Raw genomic sequence first — 25,567 nt, forward strand, 5'->3', positions numbered from 1 at the left:
GTTTGTTTTGTTTTGTTTTATTTTTGGAGTGTCATTATATTAGTTCTGAGTATAAAAATAGCAGGATTTCTTGTTTTGGGCTGCTGTCCGTTTTTTATTTTCTAATTTATAACTAACAAAGCCAGATTCTTGGAAAAAAAAAAACAAACTTTTAATCTGCTGTAAACAAGTTCATTTTGTATGGCATATGCCATCTTTTGGTTATCTGGGGAGGGGTAGCAGTTGTACAAGCATTGTTTAAATGTATCAAGAACTCAAGAACTGTCCAGAATGCCTATGTCTTAGTATCTACTAAGGTGTTTTTTTTGTTGTTGTTGGTTGTTTTTTTTTTCTGTCTGCAAAAGAGTAAGAATGCCACACTTTATCAGATGTTGCTTTCTATTTTAATCACATGATAATATTTTTCAGTTTTAATAATAGGGTTATTAGGGTTATGGTTAAAAGTAGAAAGGATATTAGCAAATATTTATATACATCTCTCAGTGCTTTTCTCTTTTTAACTTAGTAGCATATATTAAAGCATAAAATAACTTTTTTTTTTTTTTTTTTTTTTTTTTAATTAAACACAGAGGCCCTGAGAAAAGAAATTTGCAGACTTGACATAAAGGACATGAAGAATCCTGTGTTTTATGTAATTCCCAATGAAAGTCCTACCCTGACAAGTGAAAAGATTGTACTGGTGTTAATCCAAATGTGCTTTAATGAGGAAAACAACAACAACAAAAATACTAATTACTTATAGCTGTGGAATTTACATTCAAATGAGGTGATAATTTGTCTTAATTTATGGCACTAAATGCTGTAATAAGAGCACTAATTTCAGGAGCCACTTACTCTTGTTTAAAATGAGAGCACATTTTATTCTTCCAAGAGAACAAGACACCTCTGTCATTAAATGCTGAGTGTAAGCAGTTTGGGTATTTTAATCCTAAAAGTAAAATCTCATCCTTGCCACATGTAATATTACCAATTTAATATAAACATGGATGGAAAAGTTATGCTCCTCTGTGTGTGTGTGTGTGTGTGTGTGTGTGTAATAAAGTTGTTGCTATGGTGTTGTAGATAACATGCTATACAGGAATCTAGTTAATGTGAATACCATAATGGGAAGAGCAGTGGAGAGTGGCAGTAATATATTCATGTTCACATGGGTTTTGGATTCTTCTCAGCCATTTCTTTCTCAATACATGTGAACTCCCAGCTTTAAAAACTTCAAATGGCAGTCATTTCTAGAAGAAATAAGGAATTGATTAATTTTCTTGAAATGTTCAGAAAGAAAATATGCTGCTAGTTCCCTGTACTGAATTTTCCTGTACTGAAAGAGGAAATATAGAATTCAAAACGATTTACTGGGGAGGAGCTATATGGCTTTTGTAAAGGAAGTTGTGCACCACTGATAACAAAGCTCTTTGGAGCCCATGCCTCACTCACTGAGCATGTGCACCTAAGGCAGTTAGTACAGTCTTCCTGGGCTTCCAGAAAGGTACCTCACCAAAGGAAAGTTATATTGGATTAAGAGGTAAAGTTTACTAATTTATAAATAAGTCATGAGGAGAAGAAAAAGGAAAGGGAATAAATGGCCAATGGAAAGAAGTCACTGGAGGATGCATGCTATGGCCTGTCGTACTCAATATGGTCATAAGTGATCTAGAGAAAGGAGTAAAAAGTGGGGTGACAAATTTTGTGAAAGTGCTGTCAATGCTGATGAATGTGAAATAATACACACGAGAAAAATGATCTTAAATTCACATATAATATGATGGATTTTCAACTTCTCTGACCGTAATGATCAAAAAATCAAATACAATGTTAGAAACTGTATGATAAGGAATAAAGAGCAAAGTAGAAAACCTCACTGTGTTACTGTATTAATCCATGACTGCAAAGTGCACTTTTGTTCCCACCATCTCAGAAAAGCATCAAGACTGATCAAAGGTAGAAAATATGTATGTATCACATATTATAGGAGACACTTAAATAGATTGTTTTATCCTGGAAAAGAGGTGCTTGAAGAAGGACCTGGTTAAGACAACTTACTTATTCATCAATGCAGGTTTTTCGACATTCTTCATCTGTTTCAAATCTATTGTTGTTACCATTACAACCTCCGTACCAGAACCGACCACAAGAATTGCCATTTTTGTCATAATACCATTTTACCACATAGTCTCGACAATCCCCTGGTTTCATAGGTTCCAAGCACCTTGGATCTGAAAGTATATTATTAAAAGTTAGCTTGGATTCCGGGGATAAGTTACATTATCCTAAGAGTTCATTTTGTAGTTAAAGCATCCTTTTTTTCTTTTTCTTTCTTGTAGTGCCCAGAATATATTTGCATATGAAATTTGTAGCCAAATTCTGTTTCAATTAACAAAGTACATGAACAGGTCTGAAAAGAATACAGGATCGGTTTGAAATGAGACTGCTTAAATTCAGATGCAAGACTCAGATGGGTATTTAAATAGGTAAGCACAATGATACACAAGGTTGTCATCTAGGTTTGAAACTCTGGCTCTCAGTGTGTGCGCTGTCTGCAGCCAGAGCACCCAGAAAAACAAAATTATGATTACAGTGACTGCATTGGGTAGGGTTTGTTGGTTGCTTGTTTTTGGTACAGACTTGCTACCCCATAGTCAGGTTAAATATTGCTTACCTTTTTGAGATGATGCTATCTGTGGTTGCAACACTGCTAGGCTGCGATCTTCAGTAATGGTTACATTGAGCAAAGGATTGGCAACGGGACTGTGGGGTCTGGATTCAACTATGTCATAAAGTGGGGGGAATTTTGATTCTCTATGAACAGAAGTGGTCACAGTGTGATCCTGAGCAGATGGCAGCACCTCAGTGTATCTGGTCTGCGGTGGACTAAGCTGCAAAAGGAATCAAAAATCTGGTAACTTAAAATACTGTCTCAGATGTTACGAAGAAAAAAATGAGAAAATTAAGTAGGAAAGTAAGGGTCTTTCTCACACATGTTATCTAGCAATAATGGCAGGTGGATTCAGACCTTGTTTTAGTGATTACTCAGTATGGGGCCATGATTTTAGAATCCTAGAATTACAGTCCAATGCAAAAAGCGAAACAATACCGAAGGGCTGAAAATTCCTATCACATGTAGCCATGACGAGCAACATTGCACCAACAATCAACTTTTACATAAATAAATGCTTACATACTATCTTCCTGAACAGGGAATATATCTGCAGGATTTCCAAATCATTTTTAAGGTGCATCAGAATTCCAAAAAAGTGAGGACTGCTATCATTTATTGCAACTAAGAAACAGTATTACCCTCTTCTGCAAACTGTTCTAAACAAATAATTTCAATCTAACTTTAAAAGTTTTCTTCAGATCTTTTGGTACAGCCAAATGACACATTCTTTACATATTACAAGATTGATAATGGTGCATTAAATAGTGTATGAATTTAAATAAATATTTGATAACTTACTGGGTAACCAATTCCTTCTGTAGGGGGCATATAAGTCTCTGAAGTCGTCATTGTAGGTAACTGACTAACTTCAGTGGGTATTTCAGATCCTGGGCTTGGAGACGGAGATAGAACATCTTTTCTGGTGTAGACTTCAGATACATTATCACAAATTTTTGTGAAGAGTTTATTTTCAAGAGCTGAAAAGATTAACAAAATAATGAAATGTATTAGGGGTAATAAAGAAAAGTCACAGTGATTCTCCACAAGCTTTTAGTGCAGTATTAACCTTAAATCTTCAATGACAATGAAACACTGCCTTCTGAAGTTATGTCAAAACTCAAATGAGAAATAATAAAGTAACACACTCTCAAAGTTATTTGATTTTAAGAACCTCTAGTTCTTCTATGAAACAACAGATAAAAGTACCAAAATCCCTTTTTAAGCCTAAATCATAACTCCATGGTCTACAGAAAAAAAAAAAAAAAAAAAAAAGCATTAAAAAAAAAAAAAAGAGTTTATTTCTAAGAAGGAAAAACTGGGTTATACTTTCTACTTATGCACACACACTAAATAAATAAATAAATAAATAATCAGCAACTGGGATATCTTTTATGTTGAATTCTGAAGCCAGAACCAGAGCCCTAATTTTAATGCTAGCTGGGACCAGAACTGTAGCTCGGATTCTGTTCTCACTTTTTAAGACATCAGCCTTAAATACAGACCTAAGTCCATCCACAGGCTCAATGTAGCAAAATGAGTTTATGCTCAGGATAAATACAGTTTATAGGGTTAGTCTGTGGTTAGTCTAGACCAAAGTATATTTTTTTTTCCATTGGTCATTATAGGTTTCGTGTGTTTTTTGATGTGATTCCAGTTGTGGCCAGATAATTTTTCAAGCCTTGGTTTGAAATGAATAATGGAGAATAAAGCAGATCCCTTGTTGGTATTCCTCCACCATCTCTTCCCTAGAATCAGGATGAAAGCATAGCTTTTCCTATGGCTTTCAGAAGAATACAAGAGATGGTAAAGGGACTACAAGACTGACAAATCACCAGCGGAGTACAACAGCCATAGGAAAGACAGAGAGAGAGACAGAGCTATTGCACCAAGGTGGAAAGAAATCTGCACCTCTCTCAGGGATGAATCTGTGTGTGGCCCAGCACAAAAGCACTGTGAGAGAAAGCTGGTGCTGGCTCTCAGTAAAGAGTGCCCCAAAGAAGGCTTTTGCTGTGAAATTGCTGTACATTGTGCTTTATTGCTTCTGCGAGAGGTAAGAGCTTGGCAAAGGTTTCATTTGCCCAAAGAACAAGGGAAACTGAAAAACGAGCTGCATCCAAAAGACAGACATAAGCTGCCATTCAATGAGCCTCTACTGGCTGTCTTGCCTTGCTACAGGAAAGGACAAACCCTGTTAATTGCTTATTTAAAATTTTCTCTTACAAACATAGTTTCTTTTACCTGAAAGTGTCATGAAGTCATCTATCTCGTAAACATGTTCTTCATTAGGATCTGTTGCAATGAGGTCCATTTCTTTCAGAAAATCACCATAGTGGGGATCAGTCTTTTGAACAACCCCAATGACAAATATCTCAATATTTGTAGTGTGGGCCTCCCTTACCACCACATCCAGTCGTACTTTGTCACGAGTGTCTGCTTGTCCATCCGTTATTACCACAGCAACTTTCCTCACTGCTGGGCGTGCTGCCTGAAATAACTTAATAGTTTCTCTGATGGCAGAAGCTGTGTATGTGCCTTCTCCTAAGTAGGGCATTTTATCAACAGCAGATTTCAGCTGTTCTTTGGTTGTGTACTGCTTCAGAGAAGACACCAACTCCACTTTATGGCTGAAGTTGATAATCCCAATGCGGGTTGTAGCATGGTTGGCTGAAACCTTGTCAATGACTGTTTTCATAAAAGTTTTGATAATATTGAAGTTATCTGGTCCAACACTTTCTGAACTGTCAATGACAAATACTAGTTCCAGTGGTGTTACTCTGCATCTGATACCACAACCTAAAAGAATAACAGTTTCAGGTATTTAATGAGAAAATATCTTCTGATTATAAAAATGAATTTAAGTTGAATATCTGATTTACAGTCAGTTAAAACTCAGCTAATAAAATTATATAATACTTAGAAACAGATTTTATAGTCGGTGGTACTGAGAAATAGAAACAGAGTTGGACTAAACTACTTCCATTATTGCTCTGGAAACAGTGAGTATTTTTCACATAAATGGTATTCTCACACACAAGCATGCAGAAGATTAATCAATTCAGGCAATATAAATTCAGTGTGTTTTATTAGATTTTTTTTTCAAACTCGAATGCTTACCACATATTTCACTGATAAGTCTGATAACTTCTTCTCTCTGAAAAAGAGTATTAATTAACTTGATGTTTGTTGTAGTTTTAAGAATGATTAAATTTATTAATTTATTTACTTATGAAAGTGTAAGACAATGTAACACCCCCCGATCAACCTTAATATCACATAAACTATGAGTATTTAAAAAAACAAACAAACAAACAAAACAACAACAACAACAAAAAAAAACTTTTAAATTACTTCATGTACATACTTACCGAAAGACCAGGTTCACCTTTTCTTCCCCAAATTCCCTGAAAATATGTAGAGTGAGATAATTAACACAATACAAGTTTGTCTAATATCTATTGTAAAAAATTAAATAATGTGAAATATATTTTACTTTTGGTCCTGGAGGTCCTGGATCTCCCATCTCTCCTTTGGCACCTTTGCTTCCCGGATCACCTTTATCTCCATAGTCTCCCTAATTGAAAACAGTCTTATTAAATACATCCACAATTCCAGTATTGGTAATAGTAAGAGCTGCTGCTGTGGTTCAAATAGTCTTCAATATTAATCTTCTGAATTTTGTCCTGTGACTGGTTTATCATGTAGGCATGAACTACAGAATCTTAGGGAAAGCAACACTGGCAATATAAACATTTTCAAGAGATTTCCATGAAAAATTACCTTAATTTAGGAGTGAGAAGTAAAGACACCTTTACAATGATGCTGAGATTATATATTTTTTCCTTTTCTTTGATTTTCTTGAATTCTAAACTAATTAGACCTAGATTCTAAATTCTAGAATTCTAAACTATTAGACCTATGTTAATACAAACCTATGGAGAGACTTAACTGCTTCCAATCTGCCAATGTATTGAAATTTAGACCAGTTTCGCTCAGAACCCCCATGAAATATTGGGAGCTTGCAAAGATGAGAGCAAGAGATATGCCTAGACTGTTACATACATTGGAAAATACATAGTTTCACATTTAGAAGCAAATTCTGCACTTTTTTCTTCAAGTAACTAGACCTTTTGATTTGCAAGTTCAACTTTACTTCATTTTGAGATATAGTTTTCAGATAATGCAGGAATTAAATATAACATCAAAACATTCAGGATCTAAATTTGATACTTCTTCAAGAAGGTGATTGTGCAGGACAGTTTTTTACTTCTCTCTGAAAGTTACTAACCACCTTACATTTCACTTGAAATTTTAAATTTTAGGGACTTTTAACTAGAATACTATCCATTTTTATATTATTCCTCATTACTACTAGAGAATGGCATCACACAGATATTTCCTCTGTTACAGCATTTGCCATGGTGATTGCCATCAATTGTATGGACCTCTTTTGGTTCTCTGAGTCTGATTCTGATCTTATTCAAACTTATATAAACCTGAAAATTGTCTATAGGTCCTCCATAGTGTAAAGGAAATCAGACTCCACTAAGTAAGCTCTTGTAGGTCACTTTCTGTTCTATTTTCATAAAATGATAATATCCAGCAAACAATATTTCTTTCCATTATTTGTCTGTGAGCTATATTTAACCTCATCAAAGCTAATGTCAGCATAAGGGACAGCAAATATGATCTACTGGCCGTGGTGATGCTGGTATTCTCTTACATATAAATTGATTTGGTAATTGGCATATCCAGTGGAAAATATGTAGATGAAATTACTACAGAACTCATCTATTCCTTTTCATCTGTGACAACTCTGCTTTATTAATAGCAAACAGCAAAACTGAACATTTGGAGACACTGACACTGGACCCTCCCCTCCCCCCCCCCCCCCCCCTTTTTTTTTCCGTCAAAGCCTGGCAAATAAAATGACATTTTGTAATACCTGAAAAATATCTGAAGATAACTGAATACATAATTTGAATAATATTATTCTCCTACTAACAGGTATGATCTCATTCCAGGTATTACTTCAGAGCCTGATCCTTCATGACATTTGGGATATTCACAGACTCCAAAGCTGACAATAAGTACCAAGCATTTACCTTGCCAACTATACAAAACAATGTCTCCAATAAAGGAAGGAAAAAAAAAAAAAACAAAAAAAAAAAACAAAAAAAAAAAACCACTTTTTTCTTTTTTTCCTACTGCAAGCTTAGAATTTACCTTTGGTCCAGGAATACCAATTCCTAATGAACCCTTTGGTCCAGGAAAACCTTGATTTCCTTTTTCTCCCTAAACAGAATATGGAAAGAAATTTTAATGGAAAATAGAAATAAATTCCATGCATTATCTATTCACTTTGTAACATTCTGCATCACAGAGAAAGCCAGATACTTGTATTACGAAATTAAATGTAATTTTCAAGACAGGAGCAGTGTGCAGCTGGAGAGATAGGCAGTTGAGTATGTTTCATAATGTACGTGAAGCCTTCATGAAGTATACAACAATTTATTCTAATTTAATTAAAACAAGATGTCATTTCACTGACAGAGGTGGAAGACAAAAGTAACCACAATGAGGTTCACTCATCCAGTCTACAAGTAGTGAAACCAGGTCCAACACAAAAGTTCTTTCATCATAGCCCCCAGAATCTCTTCAGGGTTGACTTACTTTTTCTGATCTTAAGTAAATGAAAAGAGATTTTTGTTTGAGATCTCTGATCTCAGTGTGGAGAGAACAGCTTTCTGATGATACTTCTAAACACACTATCAATCCGGCTACAAAGTTCAAATTTGTTTATAAGGATTGTTCTGTATGTCCTGCTGTACGCACAGACCTGAAAAGCATGCACATGCCAGCAATGTGGGCATACACCATGTTATAAAACACAGTTGTTAGGAAATATGTACAGAAAATCCTTCACATCATAAGGGTTCCAGAAACTGTCCTGTTTTCTTTAACAACTATCTTTTCAGATCAAATACTGTATACATTTCAACCACAGCTAGAAGGGATTATATTCCCTGATATACACAAGCTTCATTAAAATTCATGTTTGCAGCATAACAGCAGTGCCCTGTGCAGGTACCAAAGAGTATCAATGAGATCAGCTATCACCTGTACCAAACGTAGCACGTGAGATATTAGCTGAAGCTTCTGCGCAGCCCAGTACAAGGCTAGTTATTTTTCAGTATTTTTCAGTCAAGAGCTCTCAGAGAGTCTCTCTAAAACATTATTATTAGCCTAATATTAGGATAGCTGTTCACAACTAGTCTTAGAGTGGCTATACTGCCCAGGCAGAGAAATATAAAAATATATTTCCAAATTTATCAAGACTCCAGCCTTTACCATAGGCACACTAGTGCCTTTGATGGACAGATGGACTGATCACTGATCATTTCTGCTGGGCTGGACAGGGGCTAGACAGGGACTTGGGGGCTTCTGCAGGTGGAGAAGCAGCTACATGGTGCACCACCCAGGCAGACACTTTCTCTTCCCATGGCTCAAGGTCCCGGCTCTCATGAGCTGGGAGTTTATCTGGAGTCAGACATGAGACACAGCTTCCCAGAAGAGGCAGCATACCAGAAGTCACAGGCAGTGGGTGGTTTTCCCTGGTCAAATCCTGAATTCCACAAAGATCCTGCTGAAATAAGAGCTTGTGCTTGCACACAGGTGAGTTGTGGCCTTGCCCTGTGCTAGGTGAAGGCACCTGCCATGCGCCACCTTTCACATCTCCACTGGGATGTGCCTCTCCACAAAACCCATAGAGCTCTGTCCTGTGGGAGCCTCTTTGGTTGACTAGCCCCAGCTCCGGGAGCTAAAAACCTCTGCTCCTCATCAGCCCTATATATCACTCATCTACTAATCATCAGCCTCTTGCTTCTGGAAGCACAACTCTCCCATTTCCCCACTCCACAATTTCTTACAAAAGCAAAAATTCAGACACTGCTGTGTGGACTCTGCATACTGGGCAGGAAACTGCACTACAGCAAACTACACAGCTGATTCACTAAGGAAGAAGAAAGGAATTTCCTGCAAAGAGGAAATGTTACTAAGGCAGTGGGATGCCCAAGACAGTTTAGCTGGCATTGTTGTAGGAACATACAGTGACTATTTAATCTAATTTACTTTAAGGCACATTTTAGCAGGATTATACTTCCTAGGTTGCTAATGAAAATGACTTTTAAATACAGTGAAAAAAAATAAAAGAAAAACAAACAAAAAAAAAACAAACAGCCTGTGTCAATGCTAGCTGGGACTGACTATCTTTCCTAACTACTCATCACAGAACTGCCTGATCAACCTCTTTGCAGATCTACAGAGCACACACACATGAACCAGAATTAGTATCTGCTTTGTATTCCAGTGGTCCTTCACTAACAATAAACGTCAGATCTAACAAAACTATAGATTTATTGAAGTCACTTGACACTGTTAGGATGGTGTTTAGACAATGAAAATTGAATGAAACCTACACTTCTAAAAAAAAATCATACCTTTCTCACAGACACATAAGTGGCTTTTATCCTTCAAAATGTCAACCCCAGAACCAAATCCTGCTTCCCCTACTTGTGTAATCAATCATCAATATAGAAAAGATTTATCATAGATACCACAATTAAATGTTTAGAGACAAAACAAGAAGTATACTGCATTAAATACTTTATACTTTGCCAGTTCAATTTATGTAAATAATTGAATTTAAATTTGACCATCAGTCTTGTTCTAAAAGCTAAAGCAGTATGCATGTAAAAATGTACCCTTGGATCCCTGACCCTGCTATCATGCCAGATCGCTGATCAATAAGCAGACTTTTATGTTAAAATGTCATTCTCCAAACTGAGTGTAAATCTCGGAATGTCTAGACTGTGGTTTTAAAAGGAAACCAAACATAAAAAAGAAGACCTGTGGATGCTGATATCAACATAAAGTTACTTGAAATCCATCTCATTTCTAACATTCCATTCTTACTCAGGCAGAGCTCTACATATATATAAAAAATACTTGCAATGATATTGATAATTCAAATTCAGTAGCACAGTAACTCTAAGATGATGAAGAGGGGACAAAAAAGAATGAAGCTTGACATGGCTGTGAAGAGATAGAAGGACAGATGATAGATGCTCAACAAGCATCAGTGTACGGAAGAAACAGGCACTGATACCATAGCAGTACCAATGTTAACATCCAAAACTGTACGTGTATCTGTTTATCTATCTATAGACACAGAGCATATTTTGACTAACTTTTATCCTTCCTCAGGAATGGAAAAAGTAGTATATGATCTGTATAATGTAACATGATCAGATGCATTTGACTGATGAAACATTTCTGCCCAGAATAGCAAATTGCTTTTATAACAAACCGCACATATTCATGAACTTAAAAAAAATATATCCCAAGTATTAGATTCTGGGAACACGACAGAAATTTCTGTTAAAGCCACACAGGAAATTGTTTTCCTATACCATCAAACATATAGAAATAGCAGAAATTTTTCTATTTGCCACAAGAATAGTGTAAGCAGGCTTTAGAGATTCAGAAAAGGAAAATGAGATGAGATGAGAGGAGAGGAGAGGAGAGGAGAGGAGAGGAGAGGAGAGGAGAGGAGAGGAGAGGAGAGGAGAGGAGAGGAGAGGAGAGGAGAGGAGAGGAGAGGAGAGGAGAGGAGAGGAGAGGAGAGGAGAGGAGAGGAGAGGAGAGGAGAGGAGAGGAGAGGAGAGGAGAGGAGAGGAGAGGAGAGGAGAGGAGAGGAGAGGAGAGGAGAGGAGAGGAGAGGAGAGGAGAGGAGAGGAGAGGGAGGGGAGGGGAGGGGAGGGGAGGGGAGGGGAGGGGAGGGGAGGGGAGTGGAAGGGGAGGGGAGTGGAAGGGGAGAGGAGGGGAGGGGAGGGGAGGGGAGGGGAGGGGAGGGGAGGGGAGGGGAGGGGAGGGGAGGGGAGGGGAGGGGAGGGGAGGGGAGGGGAGGGGAGGGGAGGGGAGGAAAGGAAAGGAAAGGAAAGGAAAGGAAAGGAAAGGAAAGGAAAGGAAAGGAAAGGAAAGGAAAGGAAAGGAAAGGAAAGGAAAGGAAAGGAAAGGAAAGGAAAGGAAAGGAAAGGAAAGGAAAGGAAAGGAAAGGAAAGGAAAGGAAAGGAAAGGAAAGGAAAGGAAAGGAAAGGAAAGGAAAGGAAAGGAAAGGAAAGGAAAGGAAAGGAAAGGAAAGGAAAGGAAAGGAAAAAAAAAATCTGTATATTGTCACATTAGAATACCTAGTATCTTTGCGGCTACAGATAATGATTAGAAGAAAAATGCAAACAGATCAAGACCAAAGTTTTTGCCATATGATTCTAACCACGCACAGATCTCTGTCTAGAAAAGTCCTGAGACATGATAAATCAGAATCAGTTGAAGAGACATATAGGAATGAGAAAAGAAAGAACATGGTAAGGTAAGTTTCTGTGCTATAAAACACTTCACAATGAAAAAAATGAAAGAGCTTTTTGCTGTATAAAAAGGGAAATGATTTAACAGAAGTATAAAAATGGGTAGACAGCTGGAGGACATTGAAGTTGGAATCAGAGCGAGTACTGAGTAAAACAAAGAAGCAGTAGGTACTTTCTTGGTAAAGCTTGTATGGGATAATTCCACCTTGAACCAAAGAAAGGTTCTCCTGTGAAATATTTTGCCAACAAAGTATGTTTTTATGATTTTTATTTACTTGTTATAGCATGCCAGTATTTTCCAATTAAAACCTATTTTGTCATCAAATTCTACTGTGGCTTCAGTTTCTGCAACCTACTGAAGTACCGTGAGGCATCTTTCTCAACCCAGTTGAAATAGTGCTCCTTTTACTGAGTCATGAGTGGTTTAATAACCTGTAATTGAAGAGTGGAGCTCAACTCTCCCAATCCAGGGAAATATTCAATCATATGTTCAACTTTAAGCATTCATTTAAGAGAATAGGAGGTACTTGGGTTTTTCTTCACTAGAGCCTCCAGTTTTAGTTTTAATTTTTCCACTTGCTTATGAAAAGACATTTTATTAACATTGAATACTGACAACGTGCCATGTTTGTGATTCTCCTTGTAAGGAGAGATGTTATGGTTATGGCTGGAACTAGGTAAGTAAAAATCTGCTTAAGAGGATGTGGAAGACTGGCTAATTTCTTTCATATTTCTATACCTATGTGTTGTTTGACTTCTCTTAGCAAACATGGTAGCTCTGTTACTGTCTTTATATAACAGAACCTAGAGAAAGCTGTAGATGTCTTCTGTGGACAGTGCTTTAAATCCAAGTAAATCAATAAAATGTGACAGAGATGAGACTTTTTCCACATTAAATATATCTGTAGCAACAAGAATAATTAGAGAGCAATCAATCACTTACCCAAAATACTGGAAGTCAGCAACTAAATTTTGCACACCTTATGTACAAGAAACTTAAATTACACTGAATATTTGCAGGAGTTCACTGACTCAGTGACACAACAGAATTTATGCAGGAAGAAAAACAGACTCCTTGAAACTCCTTGAAGAGACAGTTTTGAGAAGAAATTGGACTCATTATCATACAGAACTGGATTACCTTGTTTCCTTGTATGCTCTCGCCAGGGGGGCCAGGTGGACCAGGCAAGCCTTTCTGTCCCATAATACCCTATGACAGTCAGTCGGGAAAAAAAAAAAGAATTAGGAGATAAACACTATTCTGGGTAATAAGTAATCTCAAATTTGCTGCAAGCAAAAGTAAAACCTTTTTAAAGACTCTGGTTCTGATCTTTCTTTGGTTTATGTTTTCACACTGTAGGCTTTAGTAATTATCCCTGACAAATTCCCAGGAAAATAAAGGAACAATTAAGCTCAAAGTAATTAAAGGCTAAGATATTCCCATGAAACAGTGTGATACTTTTCACAGTTTTTCCGGGGCAGAAACCGACTTTATGCAACAGCTTTGTGCAATCACTCCAAATCACAAAGGCAACTGACAGTAGATGCACAAAAGGCCAGAGCAGTAAAACCCAGTGTAAGTTAACCTGCCAGGCACGTTAGCTCTTGTGCACCACGTACACATATATTTCAAACCACTGTGGTGCCACAGTGTCTGGGAGCACCAGGTCAGAAAATCCTAAGTGGGAGAGGAGGAAACAAAAGCCAAAGGAACACCCTCTGGTTTGTGTAGCTACAGTAAAAGACAGGTAAAAACTTTGCGCTCATCTGTGTGACAAAAGATTTTGCCACAAACTTTGAGAGAATGTCTTGTGAAAAATATTGTTAATCTGTGTAAGTATAAACAGGGGTTCACCCAAAATATTGTTGTTCTAAAAATCTTATCTCAAGAACTAGATGCTGCAAGCAGGCCCTCACCCTTGCAAACAAGATATTGTTTCCCCACGAATAACATATTTTTCATTCTTGAAGGCTCTGGGGAAGCAGTATATAGGGTCACACATTTTGCGGGATTTTGACACTCAGTTTAAACTTACCAAACTTTTTAAACTGACTGTGTCCATATGATTTACTGAGGAAGTGAAATTTTTTTAGCTTCCAGAAAGCAAAGCAAAGTCAGACATATATCCTGCAGAAATATTCACACTCTACTCCTCACTACATTCCTGTATCAGGCTGGTAATAGCAACATTTCTCCATTCAGATACCAGTTTGTTTAAAATGGAGACATCTGTTAGCTTCTGCTACAGAAGTAAAAGTTACAAAGATGTATCTATGATTACCTTAAATTAATGTGGAGAAAGATACACAAATCCAATGTTTCTCCCCATTGACTTTGTAAAAATAATTGATGGACACATCCATGATAAAGTAATACAGGCATGCACTGAATTGCCTTTTTTACCAGCATTTTTTTTTCTTTCTGAATTATCAGTCATTATAGTTGAGGGAGGAAAGAATTGTCTAGATGTTGCATGCTGGCTCCTTATAGAATTAACTTCTTGTTTTTATGTTTCCTTCCTAATGGTTTTACTAATGAGATTAAATGGATTCAATCTCATTGAACAAAACATAGAATTCATATTTGACATGTTTTCATCCACAAAAGAATCTCTTGGAAACATAATCAATACAAACAGAAGAAATGTGACATTTAACTCATTTATTAGCTTGACAGTTCTGTGTAATTTCCAGCTGTAATCTCATAAAATTTGGCTGCAAATGCAATTTTCATCCAGTCAGTATTCCTTCCTAACCCAGGCAGTAGAAGCGCATGTCTGGTGCCCATGTTTTTATGCGTGATGCCTGCTGCAATTGCACCAATACAAATCAATAACTGAGGAAGCTATTCTGGTGTCAGAGAGATCAGAGTCTGGCAGCATAAATGTGCAGAAAGCTTCAAGGCAGTGCCACACCAACCTTGGGACCAATCATTCCACTCCCCCGTGGCCCGGGGGGCCCAGGATAGCCTTTCATTCCACGGTCTCCCTGAAAAGAGTCATGGTATCATCAGTAGTTTTACATTTATTAACTGTTAGGCCTTTTACCCACTTGCAAAGCATTTTGTCAAACTTCTGAGTTTTAAAATCAAAATACAAAAATGTTATAAACAGTTGCACTATAAATTAAACAACAACTAAAAAAAGCCCAAAATGTAGGCACCCACATCATTTAAGCTCCAAGTAAGAACACTCTATTCCTCAAGCAAAGATCCACATGGTATAAACCACCAGCAGAGTAACACTCTGATTTATCTTACCAGCTACAGAAAAAAAAAAAAATCAATTGAAAATGACATTTTTTTCTATCATGTTCTGTAAGTGCTTGCCAGAATGGACAAGATGCCCACTAGGAACAGGTAGGCACAAGGGCTCCTTATCGACAAGAAAAGGCACAGAGACATAGAGGAGGCTTTATTTTCCACAGTCTGTAACTGTGCAAGTCAATAGGCACACATGCAGCATATTTTCACTAGAAAATGCTCATCACTTCAAAAAGAAAAGAAAAAAAAAAGTACGTTATAGATGCAGAAATTTCTGAACCAGGTTCAGTAAATGTCTGTAAATCTGTGCATGTGCTGGCAAGAAAAAATGTTCTGATAAGCTATTGATCATCCAATATATTAACAACAGAGCCACTAAGAGATGGTATTTCTTGACAAAATAAATATTTTTATTGATAAAACCCTTCATTCTATTAGTTTTTGCAGTAGGAAAAGCTCTAATAATGGATGTGCCTGCAGAGGGAGCATTCTAACCAGAAGAGAGGCACAAGCATGAATCATGCAGATCTCAGATGAGACTTTGTGGTAGGTGAAAAGAAATAATATATTGTACTGGTTAAAATGGAACGAAAGAAAAGTACAGAATCTTTTAATGACTTCTTTTACTTTCAGTGAAGAATTGTGCAGCTTTCACATTATAATGACTGCTTTTTAGGTGAAATGCCCGAGATTCAGCCTCTAGTGAGAGATCACTCCAATCTGTGGTTTTTGTACGTGGTTATGAAGCTCCCATGCCAAGTCCTGACTTGTACTGTTTATGTAAATATATCACAGCCTAAACTATGCTCAGGTTTGATGGATTTGGAGAGGTGGGAACCCTGAATCCAAAGGCTGAGGCTTAAATTTAGCTTATAATGCTTTCCTTCTTCATGTAACATTTGGCTTCCAAATTTATTTTCAAACCCTTTTTCTTCCAAAACAATGGACATTGGCCAGCTTGAGTCAGGACACAGGCATGGTACAGGGATGCTCTTAGCTTTAAATTGGTGTGTCAAGCTCACAGTCTGTGGGATAAGTCAACTGTCGGATACAGTTAGGGGGAAATTTCTCCTTCAGATGTGATCAGAGAGGAGAGTTTGTTGGTTGGTTTGGTTTGGTCTAGACAGGTTTGGAAAAGGAAGCAAAAAAGATGGCTACTTTTTTCTCACGTATGAAAGGTGTTCTTACTGTGATCTGAGACTTTTATATCACACCTTCCCTACTAATGCAAACAGAAAGGACATTGGAAATGCCCTTAAACCTTTTGTTTTGTTTTGTTTTCATTTTGTGGCAGATTCTAGCTGTAAACATTTAGAGATTACAATCTTAAGCACTTCAAGATTGTAGCACTCGAGTCTGACACACAGTGCTGGGAAATGCCCTTCTGCAGTGAGATGAAGGGTAGATATTCCTCATCGATTAAAACCTTCCTGATTTATCAGTTCCTCCTGCAAAGTATTTTCATTAGCTTCAGATTGTCATATTACTAGCAAATACTCAGAGTCTAGGTAAATGCAGCCATCTTCTTATTTAGTTCCATCTGTTATTAAGGGAAAAACTATTAGTCTTCAGTGTCCTCATAAACCATGAAACAAACCTAAGCAGATGTTGCACAGAGCAGACAAAGGTTTCTCTGCCTAAGCCTCTGAAACACGCCAGAGGTACCAAAGCTAAGAGGTGGTTATTTAGATATGGTTTTACAGTATGCATTGCTTTTTGGAGATTCTGGGCTGCTGTCGATTGTGAAGCAGCCTGTAAGCCACTGTGAAGGGAAGTAACTCAGCAGGGAAACAATTCCATGTGTTCCAGTATTGAATATACCTGCAACCTGCTCTTGGATCAGTCCTGACCAAAAAGAGCACATGAGGGACTTGAAGTTGTGTCTCTCTTCCTCCCATGGGTAACACATTCTTACACAGGGTCATTGCAGGTGAAGGATTGAATTTTAGCTTCACATGCTTAGTTAATACCAGATGTCTGACTGAAAAGCTCTTTTGTAGAGCTTTATAGTAATTCTCAAAGTTTCTGTATTTCTTGGCTTAGGAAAAATACTTCTATTTTGCTTTATGAGTTGTGAAGTGGAGCAGTTCTTTTTTCTAAGATGTGACACTAAGCTGTCCTCCAGGGAATTCATTTCAAGAAGGATTAGTACTGCTCTTTGATGAGCTCTAATTTATTTTCTGCACTGTGCTTGTAGACAAGCTTGTCACCATCTGCAGTGAACTAGAAAAACACCACTGAAACAAGAAAGAAAGAGCTGCATCAAGACAATGAAAGTGTGGTACTCCAATGCCTATTCCTTATCACTGGATCAAGAAAACTTGTTTAACGAGCTAATGCTCACCTGGGAAATAAATTTTGGCTTCTCATCATATACATCTCATTTACTGCGAGGCATGTATATTTGGTATTGAAACACACAGGAGACATTGCAGTGCTCTCTTTAGTGAGAACTAGTTGATAGAAGGGTATTTATAAGAAGAACATCTAAGAAAAGAGTAACTGCATCTCCACCTTCCCTATTTTAGTTCAAATAGACAGGCCCCAAGCTGCAGAAGGCATATTGCAAATGGATCCAGCCCAAGCGTTCATACACTAGGGGCTATGCTGGTGAGATTAATAATCTTTCTGTTGTGCAATTACTGAGAATGAACCTTTATTTCTAGTGATGTGCTCTTGCTCTTGAATGTCTGCAACCCACCCCCTAGTTGGCAATAGTGCTTTTATATCTTTTTTTAATCCTCTGACATTATGTGCCTCTGTTTTAATGCTAGAGAAAATAGGGTGCTGCCAGGATTGAATGCATCCCACATGTTCCAATTGTGTTTTCATGTGAATTTGACCTCTGATACACAAAATTCCTATCTTGCAGTGTGCACATATGTGAGCCATTTCTGAAAGGGGGGGAGAACAGAACTCTGATTCAGCTGAATGGAACATTCTTATGTAGTGACAGTCAAAGGAATTTTACATTAACTACCATGTAAATTTATGAGTCACTTTTATCAAATAAATGTTCTTTTTATATGCTGAGATTGCTGGATTTTTTGTTTACTTGTTTGTTTGGTTGGTTGTTTTTAAGTGTGGAAAGGATAAGAGATAGCCAGTGTACTTATATTTTAATTAAAATTCAAACAAATATATAAAAAAAAACAAAAACCATGGAAGATTATGCACTTTAGGAACTAAGTTCTAGGGGAATTTTTGCAATTCAGGTGAACTGTTTTCCCTTGCAGCACCTTTGCTACCAGGAAGTTCTGTAGAGACTGAAGATTCCAAACTTTGTATAAGCAAGCAGGAGTACAAAATTGAAAGGAGAAAAGCTGTTTATATTCTTTGTTTCTTTTTTTCCAGTGTACTCTCCACCATGTTTAGCGTGGATGCACAGAACTACATCACAGGTGTGGCTATTTACCTAGATAATGAATGCTTTGGAACAACAGTCCCACATTGCAAAAGCAACAGCTGTTCACCACTTAGAGAATCAGTACACATTCTCACCCTATAGCATTAACACGTCAATCTAGTTCAATCACAAAAAAGAAACTTGCCTATTTTAAAGTTAAAAATACAAATTAAGTTTTTGTTTTTAACTCTGATTTTTTTTTTTTTTTTTTTTAATTTCTGACAGAGACCGCTAGATAAGCAGTGCTCTGAGCAGCCAGATTTTATGGCAATGTCACACTGCAACACAATCAAACCCGTAGATCTACGCTTGATTTTTTAAACAAAATCTGATATGAGCATGGTTTGCCCTAATTATGTTATTTGTGTTATTTGCAAAGACAGCTATTTCTACAGATTTATTTTTTATTTTTTTTTTATAATACAATTCTTCCTAGAATGAGATGCCACCTCTCAATATCCCACAGATGTGGTGCATTCCCAATCTACACCATGACTGGCTATGAGGAGTAGAAATCTCTGCTCTACAGGAAGCTTCTAATAGCACGTGTCCTCCAACAAACAGTGCTACAGGCCCAATAGCAATGCATCTGCAGTGACCGCAGGCAGCTCCTAGCCTGCAGCTGTGGGCTGATCACCCACTAGTGGCAGAAGCGCATTAAGAATGCTTCCAGCTCTGATGATCTAGCTCAGTTTCATCTGAAGGGAATCCATTTCTTGTGCTATGAGACCGTTTGCTCTGACCTCTTTTTGGTTCATAACCCAAAGCACAGTAAATTGGAACTAATTCATTTCAACAGCACATTTCCAATCCAACCTAAAAGCCTCGTGCAGAGTACACAAGAAGATTCTGAGTTTGTGTGTGTGTCTTGCCTAAACCAGACGGACTGCAGGTTCTGAAGCCTTGCCCATTAGGCTATATAACACCCAAGTCCTATCATAGATAATCCATTACTGTATTTCTGGAATAATCAAATACTATTAAACTATAACAGCCTCACTTGGTCACTTCTTTTGCATAAATTTATTATGAATCAATAATGTTCAATTAACAGAGCCTCAGTCCCATTCCTCCACAACAAGAAATTACCAATAAACCTCCTTTACTAGTACTATTAATATACTTCAGCTCTCAGACCTGCAAGGATGGTAATACCTCTGAGGTTGTTCAAAGGTGGAGAAGAGACTGACAACTAAGGACATTAGGTCTTTACAAGAGAATATGCATAATTCGCTTCGATTGACAATGATTTACATCACATAGAGCTGAAGGTGAAAACATAAGTATTGTAATAGCTAATATATGACTTATTTATATATATTTATATATATATATATATTATTATGTCATGACAGTTACAGAGGTGTAAGAATGCCTGTGATAAAAAGACTAGATCACAAATCCTCCAGTGCAAAAGCTGGATATATTACCTTCTACTTTACAGCTCTTACCTCCTCCCATCTAAGGCATTTTATGATACTGTTCTGTTCTTCTGTCAGTCATGATCTGGTTTGGAACTTTCGTAATAACTATACAGCCAAATAACTTCTTGATCGAGCAATTACATGGATTCATGACTATAAGAACAAATGTGAGTTGTGACCCACTTTTTGATCTCTTATATTAGCCAGGCACTATGATTTTCTTAAGTTTATTTCTGTATACTTCGTGTATTTCTGATGCTTTTCAGAAACACAACCACAATGGTTGAGATAAAAAATTCCAGCTGTGAGAAATTTCACTGCAGTTATTCTAGTGGTTTCCTTTCATTTAAAAACAAACAAACAGAAAAATAAAACAAACAAACAAACATTATTTGCATTTTGTATTTGTTTAACTCAAGTTTCTTTAAATCAAACCCCTATATTCCCATTGAAATGTTGATGTATATTTCTGGGGTTTGTAATCATTCAACCATGGTATCATGGTGGGAGATATTCTTATTGGATGACCTGATATGACATTTCAATTCCTTTTTCTGGGGAAAATGCTACTCTCCAGTAGGAGGCGCAGGGGAATTCCAGATGGAAAGATGCCCCCAGACATTTTGTAGCCAGAGGTTACATTTTTATGTAATATCTGACTTCATATTTTTATACAATATCCTAGGCTGTAATGGAATGTTCTTCTGTGGTACCAAGAAAAATTTCTTGTAAGGCTGCATTATATCAAGTGTAAAATCTATATTTGAAAAAAAAAAAAAAAAGAAAAAAGAAGATAAAAAAGAAGAAAAAAATTCCCCTCACATAAAATATCTAGTTAGTTTAGCTGTATATATTTTCTGTAAATCTATACCAAATGGCATAACTGAAATTACTTTTAGTTCTTTAGTAGTTCTGTCATGTTCTAAACCACATTATTTCATGTGGAATATCTCAATATATTGATAAGTGGTAGCTCTGAACAGAAGTATAAAGCCAGGTTTTTCAGGTCCCTATCTGCAGGCTATTGGTCATTCTAAGGATGAGTGGCATTCAGTTTTTCCTTTATTGTGGATATATTTTAAAGACATTATTGTTGTTGTTTGCTTTTAATGGGAACTCTCATGTTCTGGGAACTAAAGTTTAAAGTCCTTTCTGTTTGGGAAAAATTTTGTTTGGGCAATATTTATTTTACTTTCTATTGCAGCATGTTCCCTGTTTCCTATTTCACACATGTAATAAGGAAATCATTAATAAAACCACTCTGCAGGATATTTTAAAGCAATTTCTTCTATGATTTTCGTCATACATGTAAGTCTCTTCTTTTTCCAAGTTTTTATAACACAGTAGTTACAATGTGACTTTTTAAGTCAATTACACCCTGCTTAGAACTTTTTAACATTTATCTATTTTGTGTTTTATGGAAAAAAACAACAACAACAACAACAACAACAACAACAACAACAACAACAAAGGAAGTGATGTATTTCTAATCTCCATATCTTTTTTTTTTTTTTCTTTTTCATCAATTTTTTTTCTCTAAGCTGATATTCATTTTAGACTAAGACTCAGTCTTCTCTTGGGAATCGCTTTCTAGTAACTTTAATAATATTTAATTGTTTCCAGTAACCTCTATTTCCGCTACTCCTTGGGGGCCTTTGCCCTTTTCATTGCCATAGACAAAAGGAGATGTGAAAGTGCAGTCAATACTGTACTTGCATTGGATTCTAACTTCTACATGGAAACTCCAATACCTAGAAACATCCTGGATCTTTGGGTGTATGAAAGATCTGCAGAGATAAAGCAAGAACTGTTATGCATCCAACATGGCAGAGAAGCCTATCAACAAACTTCTGACTGGAATACAAAGATTTCAGCATTTTCTCATCCTAATTTAATGCACTTTTAGGAGACATATTTGTCTACCCTGTCTACTAGTCAGATGGATGTACTACCACTGTGCTAGTACCTTTGGTCCAGGATCTCCCACACCTTTTGGGCCTGCTGGTCCTGGAGGGCCTGCTGGTCCTGGAGGTCCCTGGTACAGGAGAGGAATAAAGCATGTCAGTAGCAGTCCTAAAGAAGTAGTACTTACGTTCTTCCATATAGTAAAAAAAATCAGCAGTAGTTATTAACATCTCTGTTTCTGCTGTATTTTGTCGAGTGCATAATATTTCCAATGTGTACTGAGCATCATAGTTAGTCCCAGGTGGAAACCTAAAAAGACTACCAGAGTGGAGGAAAATAAGTCCTGCCCCCGACTTAAGAATATCAGAGCTGTTCTCAGCTGAGAAACCAGTCAGAAAGCAGATATTGCTCCATGATTCATACACCACATCTGGGATACCAGAGCTGATCCATTAAACCTGGGGGTCAGGCAGAACTAACATATTTTGATTTATTTGTGTTGACAGCCTGTTTGCTGAACTTCCCATTCAGTCCCTCACAGCCCCTTCAGTGGTCCTTCATGCTGTTGGAGGCATCCCTACCCTCCCTTTCAGCATTCAGATGCCAGATCTCTTTGCTCTATCAGAGCTACAGATCCTTAACTACATATATCTTGTTCGTGTCCACGAGTGATTTATAGAGTGGGATTTTCCAGACCATGGGGCACGCAAAGGTGGAAAGCTATAATAAACATAACAAACATCAGGAATACTACTGCATACTGAATACTGTATACAATACTGAAGCTTTTTTTTTTTTTTCTGTTCTTTTTTTTTTTTTTTTTTTAAATTATTTAGTCAGCAATAGCAGTGCAGCATGCACACATCCACCTAAGTTTGCCATCCTGTGACTGATGACTGGGCAAACTACAACCAGCCTTTGGGTAGCTTTATTAATCAATGGTTACTAAACCGGGCTGATCTTGAATTCTTTGATTATTTAGGAACGAAAAGTTTTCAGTCTTTCACTGATCTCTTTGATTCTGTATCTACTGATATTTTTTTCTCCCACCTAGCTTAGACAGAAATCTTGTAAGGTTTAAAACTTAGTTGCTACGATGCATTTTAAGGCCAAATAATATTTTTTCAATCATCTATTTGCATCACTGTCTTTTTTATTATCACCTTTGCATTTGCTTTTTGGTTTATCTGGGATAATGATAGGGGTTTTCATTTCATTTATTTGTATGTAGCCTGTTCAATGGACCTGGGTCCAAAACTGGCACTCCTTGACCTTCCAAAGAGTCTCGAGCTGGTCTAGTGTCACCAAGTGCTGTGAAATGTATCAGGTACATAGCATTTCTCCAGGAATTTTGAGTGAGTACCCTTTGAACTAATTCTGAATCCCAAAGGGAAAGGAGGGCTGAGATCTCTTCCCAGGATCAGTTTGAATGACAGGAAATTGGAGCTGAGCCATGACCTATTTGGAAGCAATCAGGTCCCACCTCAGAATATTTGGGAGAGCTCTTGTGGTTGTAGTGTGGAAAAAGGTTGGATTACAGACGTGGCGAAAGAAGGATGGCAACAGTATTCACACCTTCTAGTGAAAGATTTGTCAAACACATCTGTGTGGCTTTGGATGACTGATATTTAGGATGATAGGCCCTTGTGATGGATGTGCCAGGTGGAACACTCAGGTGTTAACTCCTTCAGTAGCTAACCATCAGGAAAGCAAGAGGAGGGGGAGAAGGAATCTTCAAAAAAAGATAACTTGACTCCCCCTGGTATGAGAAGCAGCTGAAAAAACAAGGCAGTGAAGTCTCTAAGATTTGGCCAAGAAGATGTTACTAGAGATATTGAACAAAAAAGGAAGGAAGGAAGGAAGGAAGGAAGGAAGGAAGGAAGGAAGGAAGGAAGGAAGGAAGGAAGGAAGGAAGGAAGGAAGGAAGGAAGGAAGGAAGGAAGGAAGGAAGGAAGGAAGGAAGGAAGGAAGGAAGGAAGGGCTTCAAAATATATGTGAGATACTTAAATAAGCTAAAGAGTGAAAGAAAAACTTAATTACATTCAGTTAATTAGTTAAATAGAGAGCATACACAGAAGTAGTAGTAGTAGAAGAAGAACACAATGTACAGAATCTAATTACAGACAATAAAAAGTAGAGAATTAAAATTATACTTACAGCTTCACCTTTGTGGCCATCACCTTTTGCTCCACGGGGTCCAGGTAGTCCAGGCAGGCCCTGGTTACCCTAAGTACAAAAATAATAAATCAGGCATTGTGTCAGTATCTGGATCATCATGACGTAACAGTAACAAATATGTGAGGAAACTGTTTAATATCCTTTTGGAAATATAGAATAGCAGTTGCCAGCTTTTCCAATTTATTTGCAAAGCTCAGAATTTTTTGTGCTTTTTTTTTATTGTGGTTTCAGTTGATCAAATTAAGCTTTTAGAAGAATAGAAGGTCTCATTATGAAATCATCAACATCTAGATTTGTAGTTGCAGAGAGAAATCTTCAGAATATTACCTTTATCTTCAGCCAATTAAAAAAAAAAATCAAAAAGTTAAACCTTTGTGACTTTGAGGGTAACAGTCCTGAGTTTTGAACAATTAAATCAACAATACTGAAACACAGTATGCTAACCATAAGTTATATTATGTAGCACATTTTGTGTTTCAGGGAAATCACGTTGGTTCTCTTATGCAGTAAACTAAAGCTGCATTTTACAAGGAAAATAATTTAAAGAAATATAATCAATAACATGACATATTTATTTTCTCATAGCTTAGCCTAAAATGCCTTGTATTAGGAGACAATTACTCCTTATGTTCACTCTTCCAGTGACTCCCACTAAAGATTTTATCCATTTGCAAAACCTCAGTGCTTCCTTTCACTACCAGAGAAACCAATAGCAGTCTTCTCTTCCTTCATTTCAGCAATCATTTTCCTGACATTTAATGAGTAAGTTAACCGAGCTTGTACTAGACTGTTCCTTGCAGAACCAAGAAAGAAAACGTATTACTTTAAGGTATCCCTCAAGGTATGTTGACAGTCTATAGTATTTATGTTCGTATGTGCCAGTTGGAAATCCTTATTGATACTCATAAGACACACACCCAACCCATTCCCAAGCACAGTATGCATATGTCCATACAAGGAGCAGTGCGCATCCTTCACTCAGTCCCAGAGAACCAAGAAAGGTAAATGGGCTCTGTTGCAGATTTTTGGAAGGTCAGTTGTTAATATACATAAAGATAAAACATCCTGAAGAACAATTACATGCAAATAGCATTCCTCTCCCCTGAGGAATAAAAATAGATAAAAATAAAAATAGATAAAATTAGATAAATAATTCCAATAAAAATAGATAGGGGAAGGGAAGGGAAGGGAAGGGAAGGGAAGGGAAGGGAAGGGAAGGGAAGGGAAGGGAAGGGAAGGGAAGGGAAGGGAAGGGAAGGGAAGGGAAGGGAAGGGAAGGGAAGGGAAGGGAAGGGAAGGGAAGGGAAGGGAAGGGAAGGG

General features: G+C 37.2%; 1 protein-coding gene across 1 annotated transcript in view; it reads right to left on the reverse strand.

Moving 5' to 3' along the window:
- Nucleotides 1-254: 254 nt before the first annotated feature.
- COL28A1 (collagen type XXVIII alpha 1 chain) overlaps nt 255-25,567 on the reverse strand; it is a 66,700-nt gene continuing 41,387 nt past the window's right edge. Inside the window, exons 24-36 of the mRNA XM_084507910.1 lie at nt 24,227-24,295; nt 22,131-22,199; nt 14,992-15,060; nt 13,214-13,282; nt 7,877-7,945; nt 6,144-6,224; nt 6,019-6,054; nt 5,768-5,804; nt 4,892-5,446; nt 3,452-3,630; nt 2,654-2,870; nt 2,038-2,210; nt 255-1,229 (exon numbers count right to left, since the gene is read on the reverse strand). Of these exons, the coding sequence (XP_084364036.1) occupies nt 2,038-2,210; nt 2,654-2,870; nt 3,452-3,630; nt 4,892-5,446; nt 5,768-5,804; nt 6,019-6,054; nt 6,144-6,224; nt 7,877-7,945; nt 13,214-13,282; nt 14,992-15,060; nt 22,131-22,199; nt 24,227-24,295 (1,623 nt within the window). The 3' untranslated portion in view covers nt 255-1,229. The remainder of the gene's footprint in view (nt 1,230-2,037; nt 2,211-2,653; nt 2,871-3,451; nt 3,631-4,891; nt 5,447-5,767; nt 5,805-6,018; nt 6,055-6,143; nt 6,225-7,876; nt 7,946-13,213; nt 13,283-14,991; nt 15,061-22,130; nt 22,200-24,226; nt 24,296-25,567) is intronic.

This window comes from Aythya ferina (genome assembly GCF_964211825.1).
Source record: "Aythya ferina genome assembly, chromosome: 2".
NCBI classification, from domain to species: domain Eukaryota; kingdom Metazoa; phylum Chordata; class Aves; order Anseriformes; family Anatidae; genus Aythya; species Aythya ferina.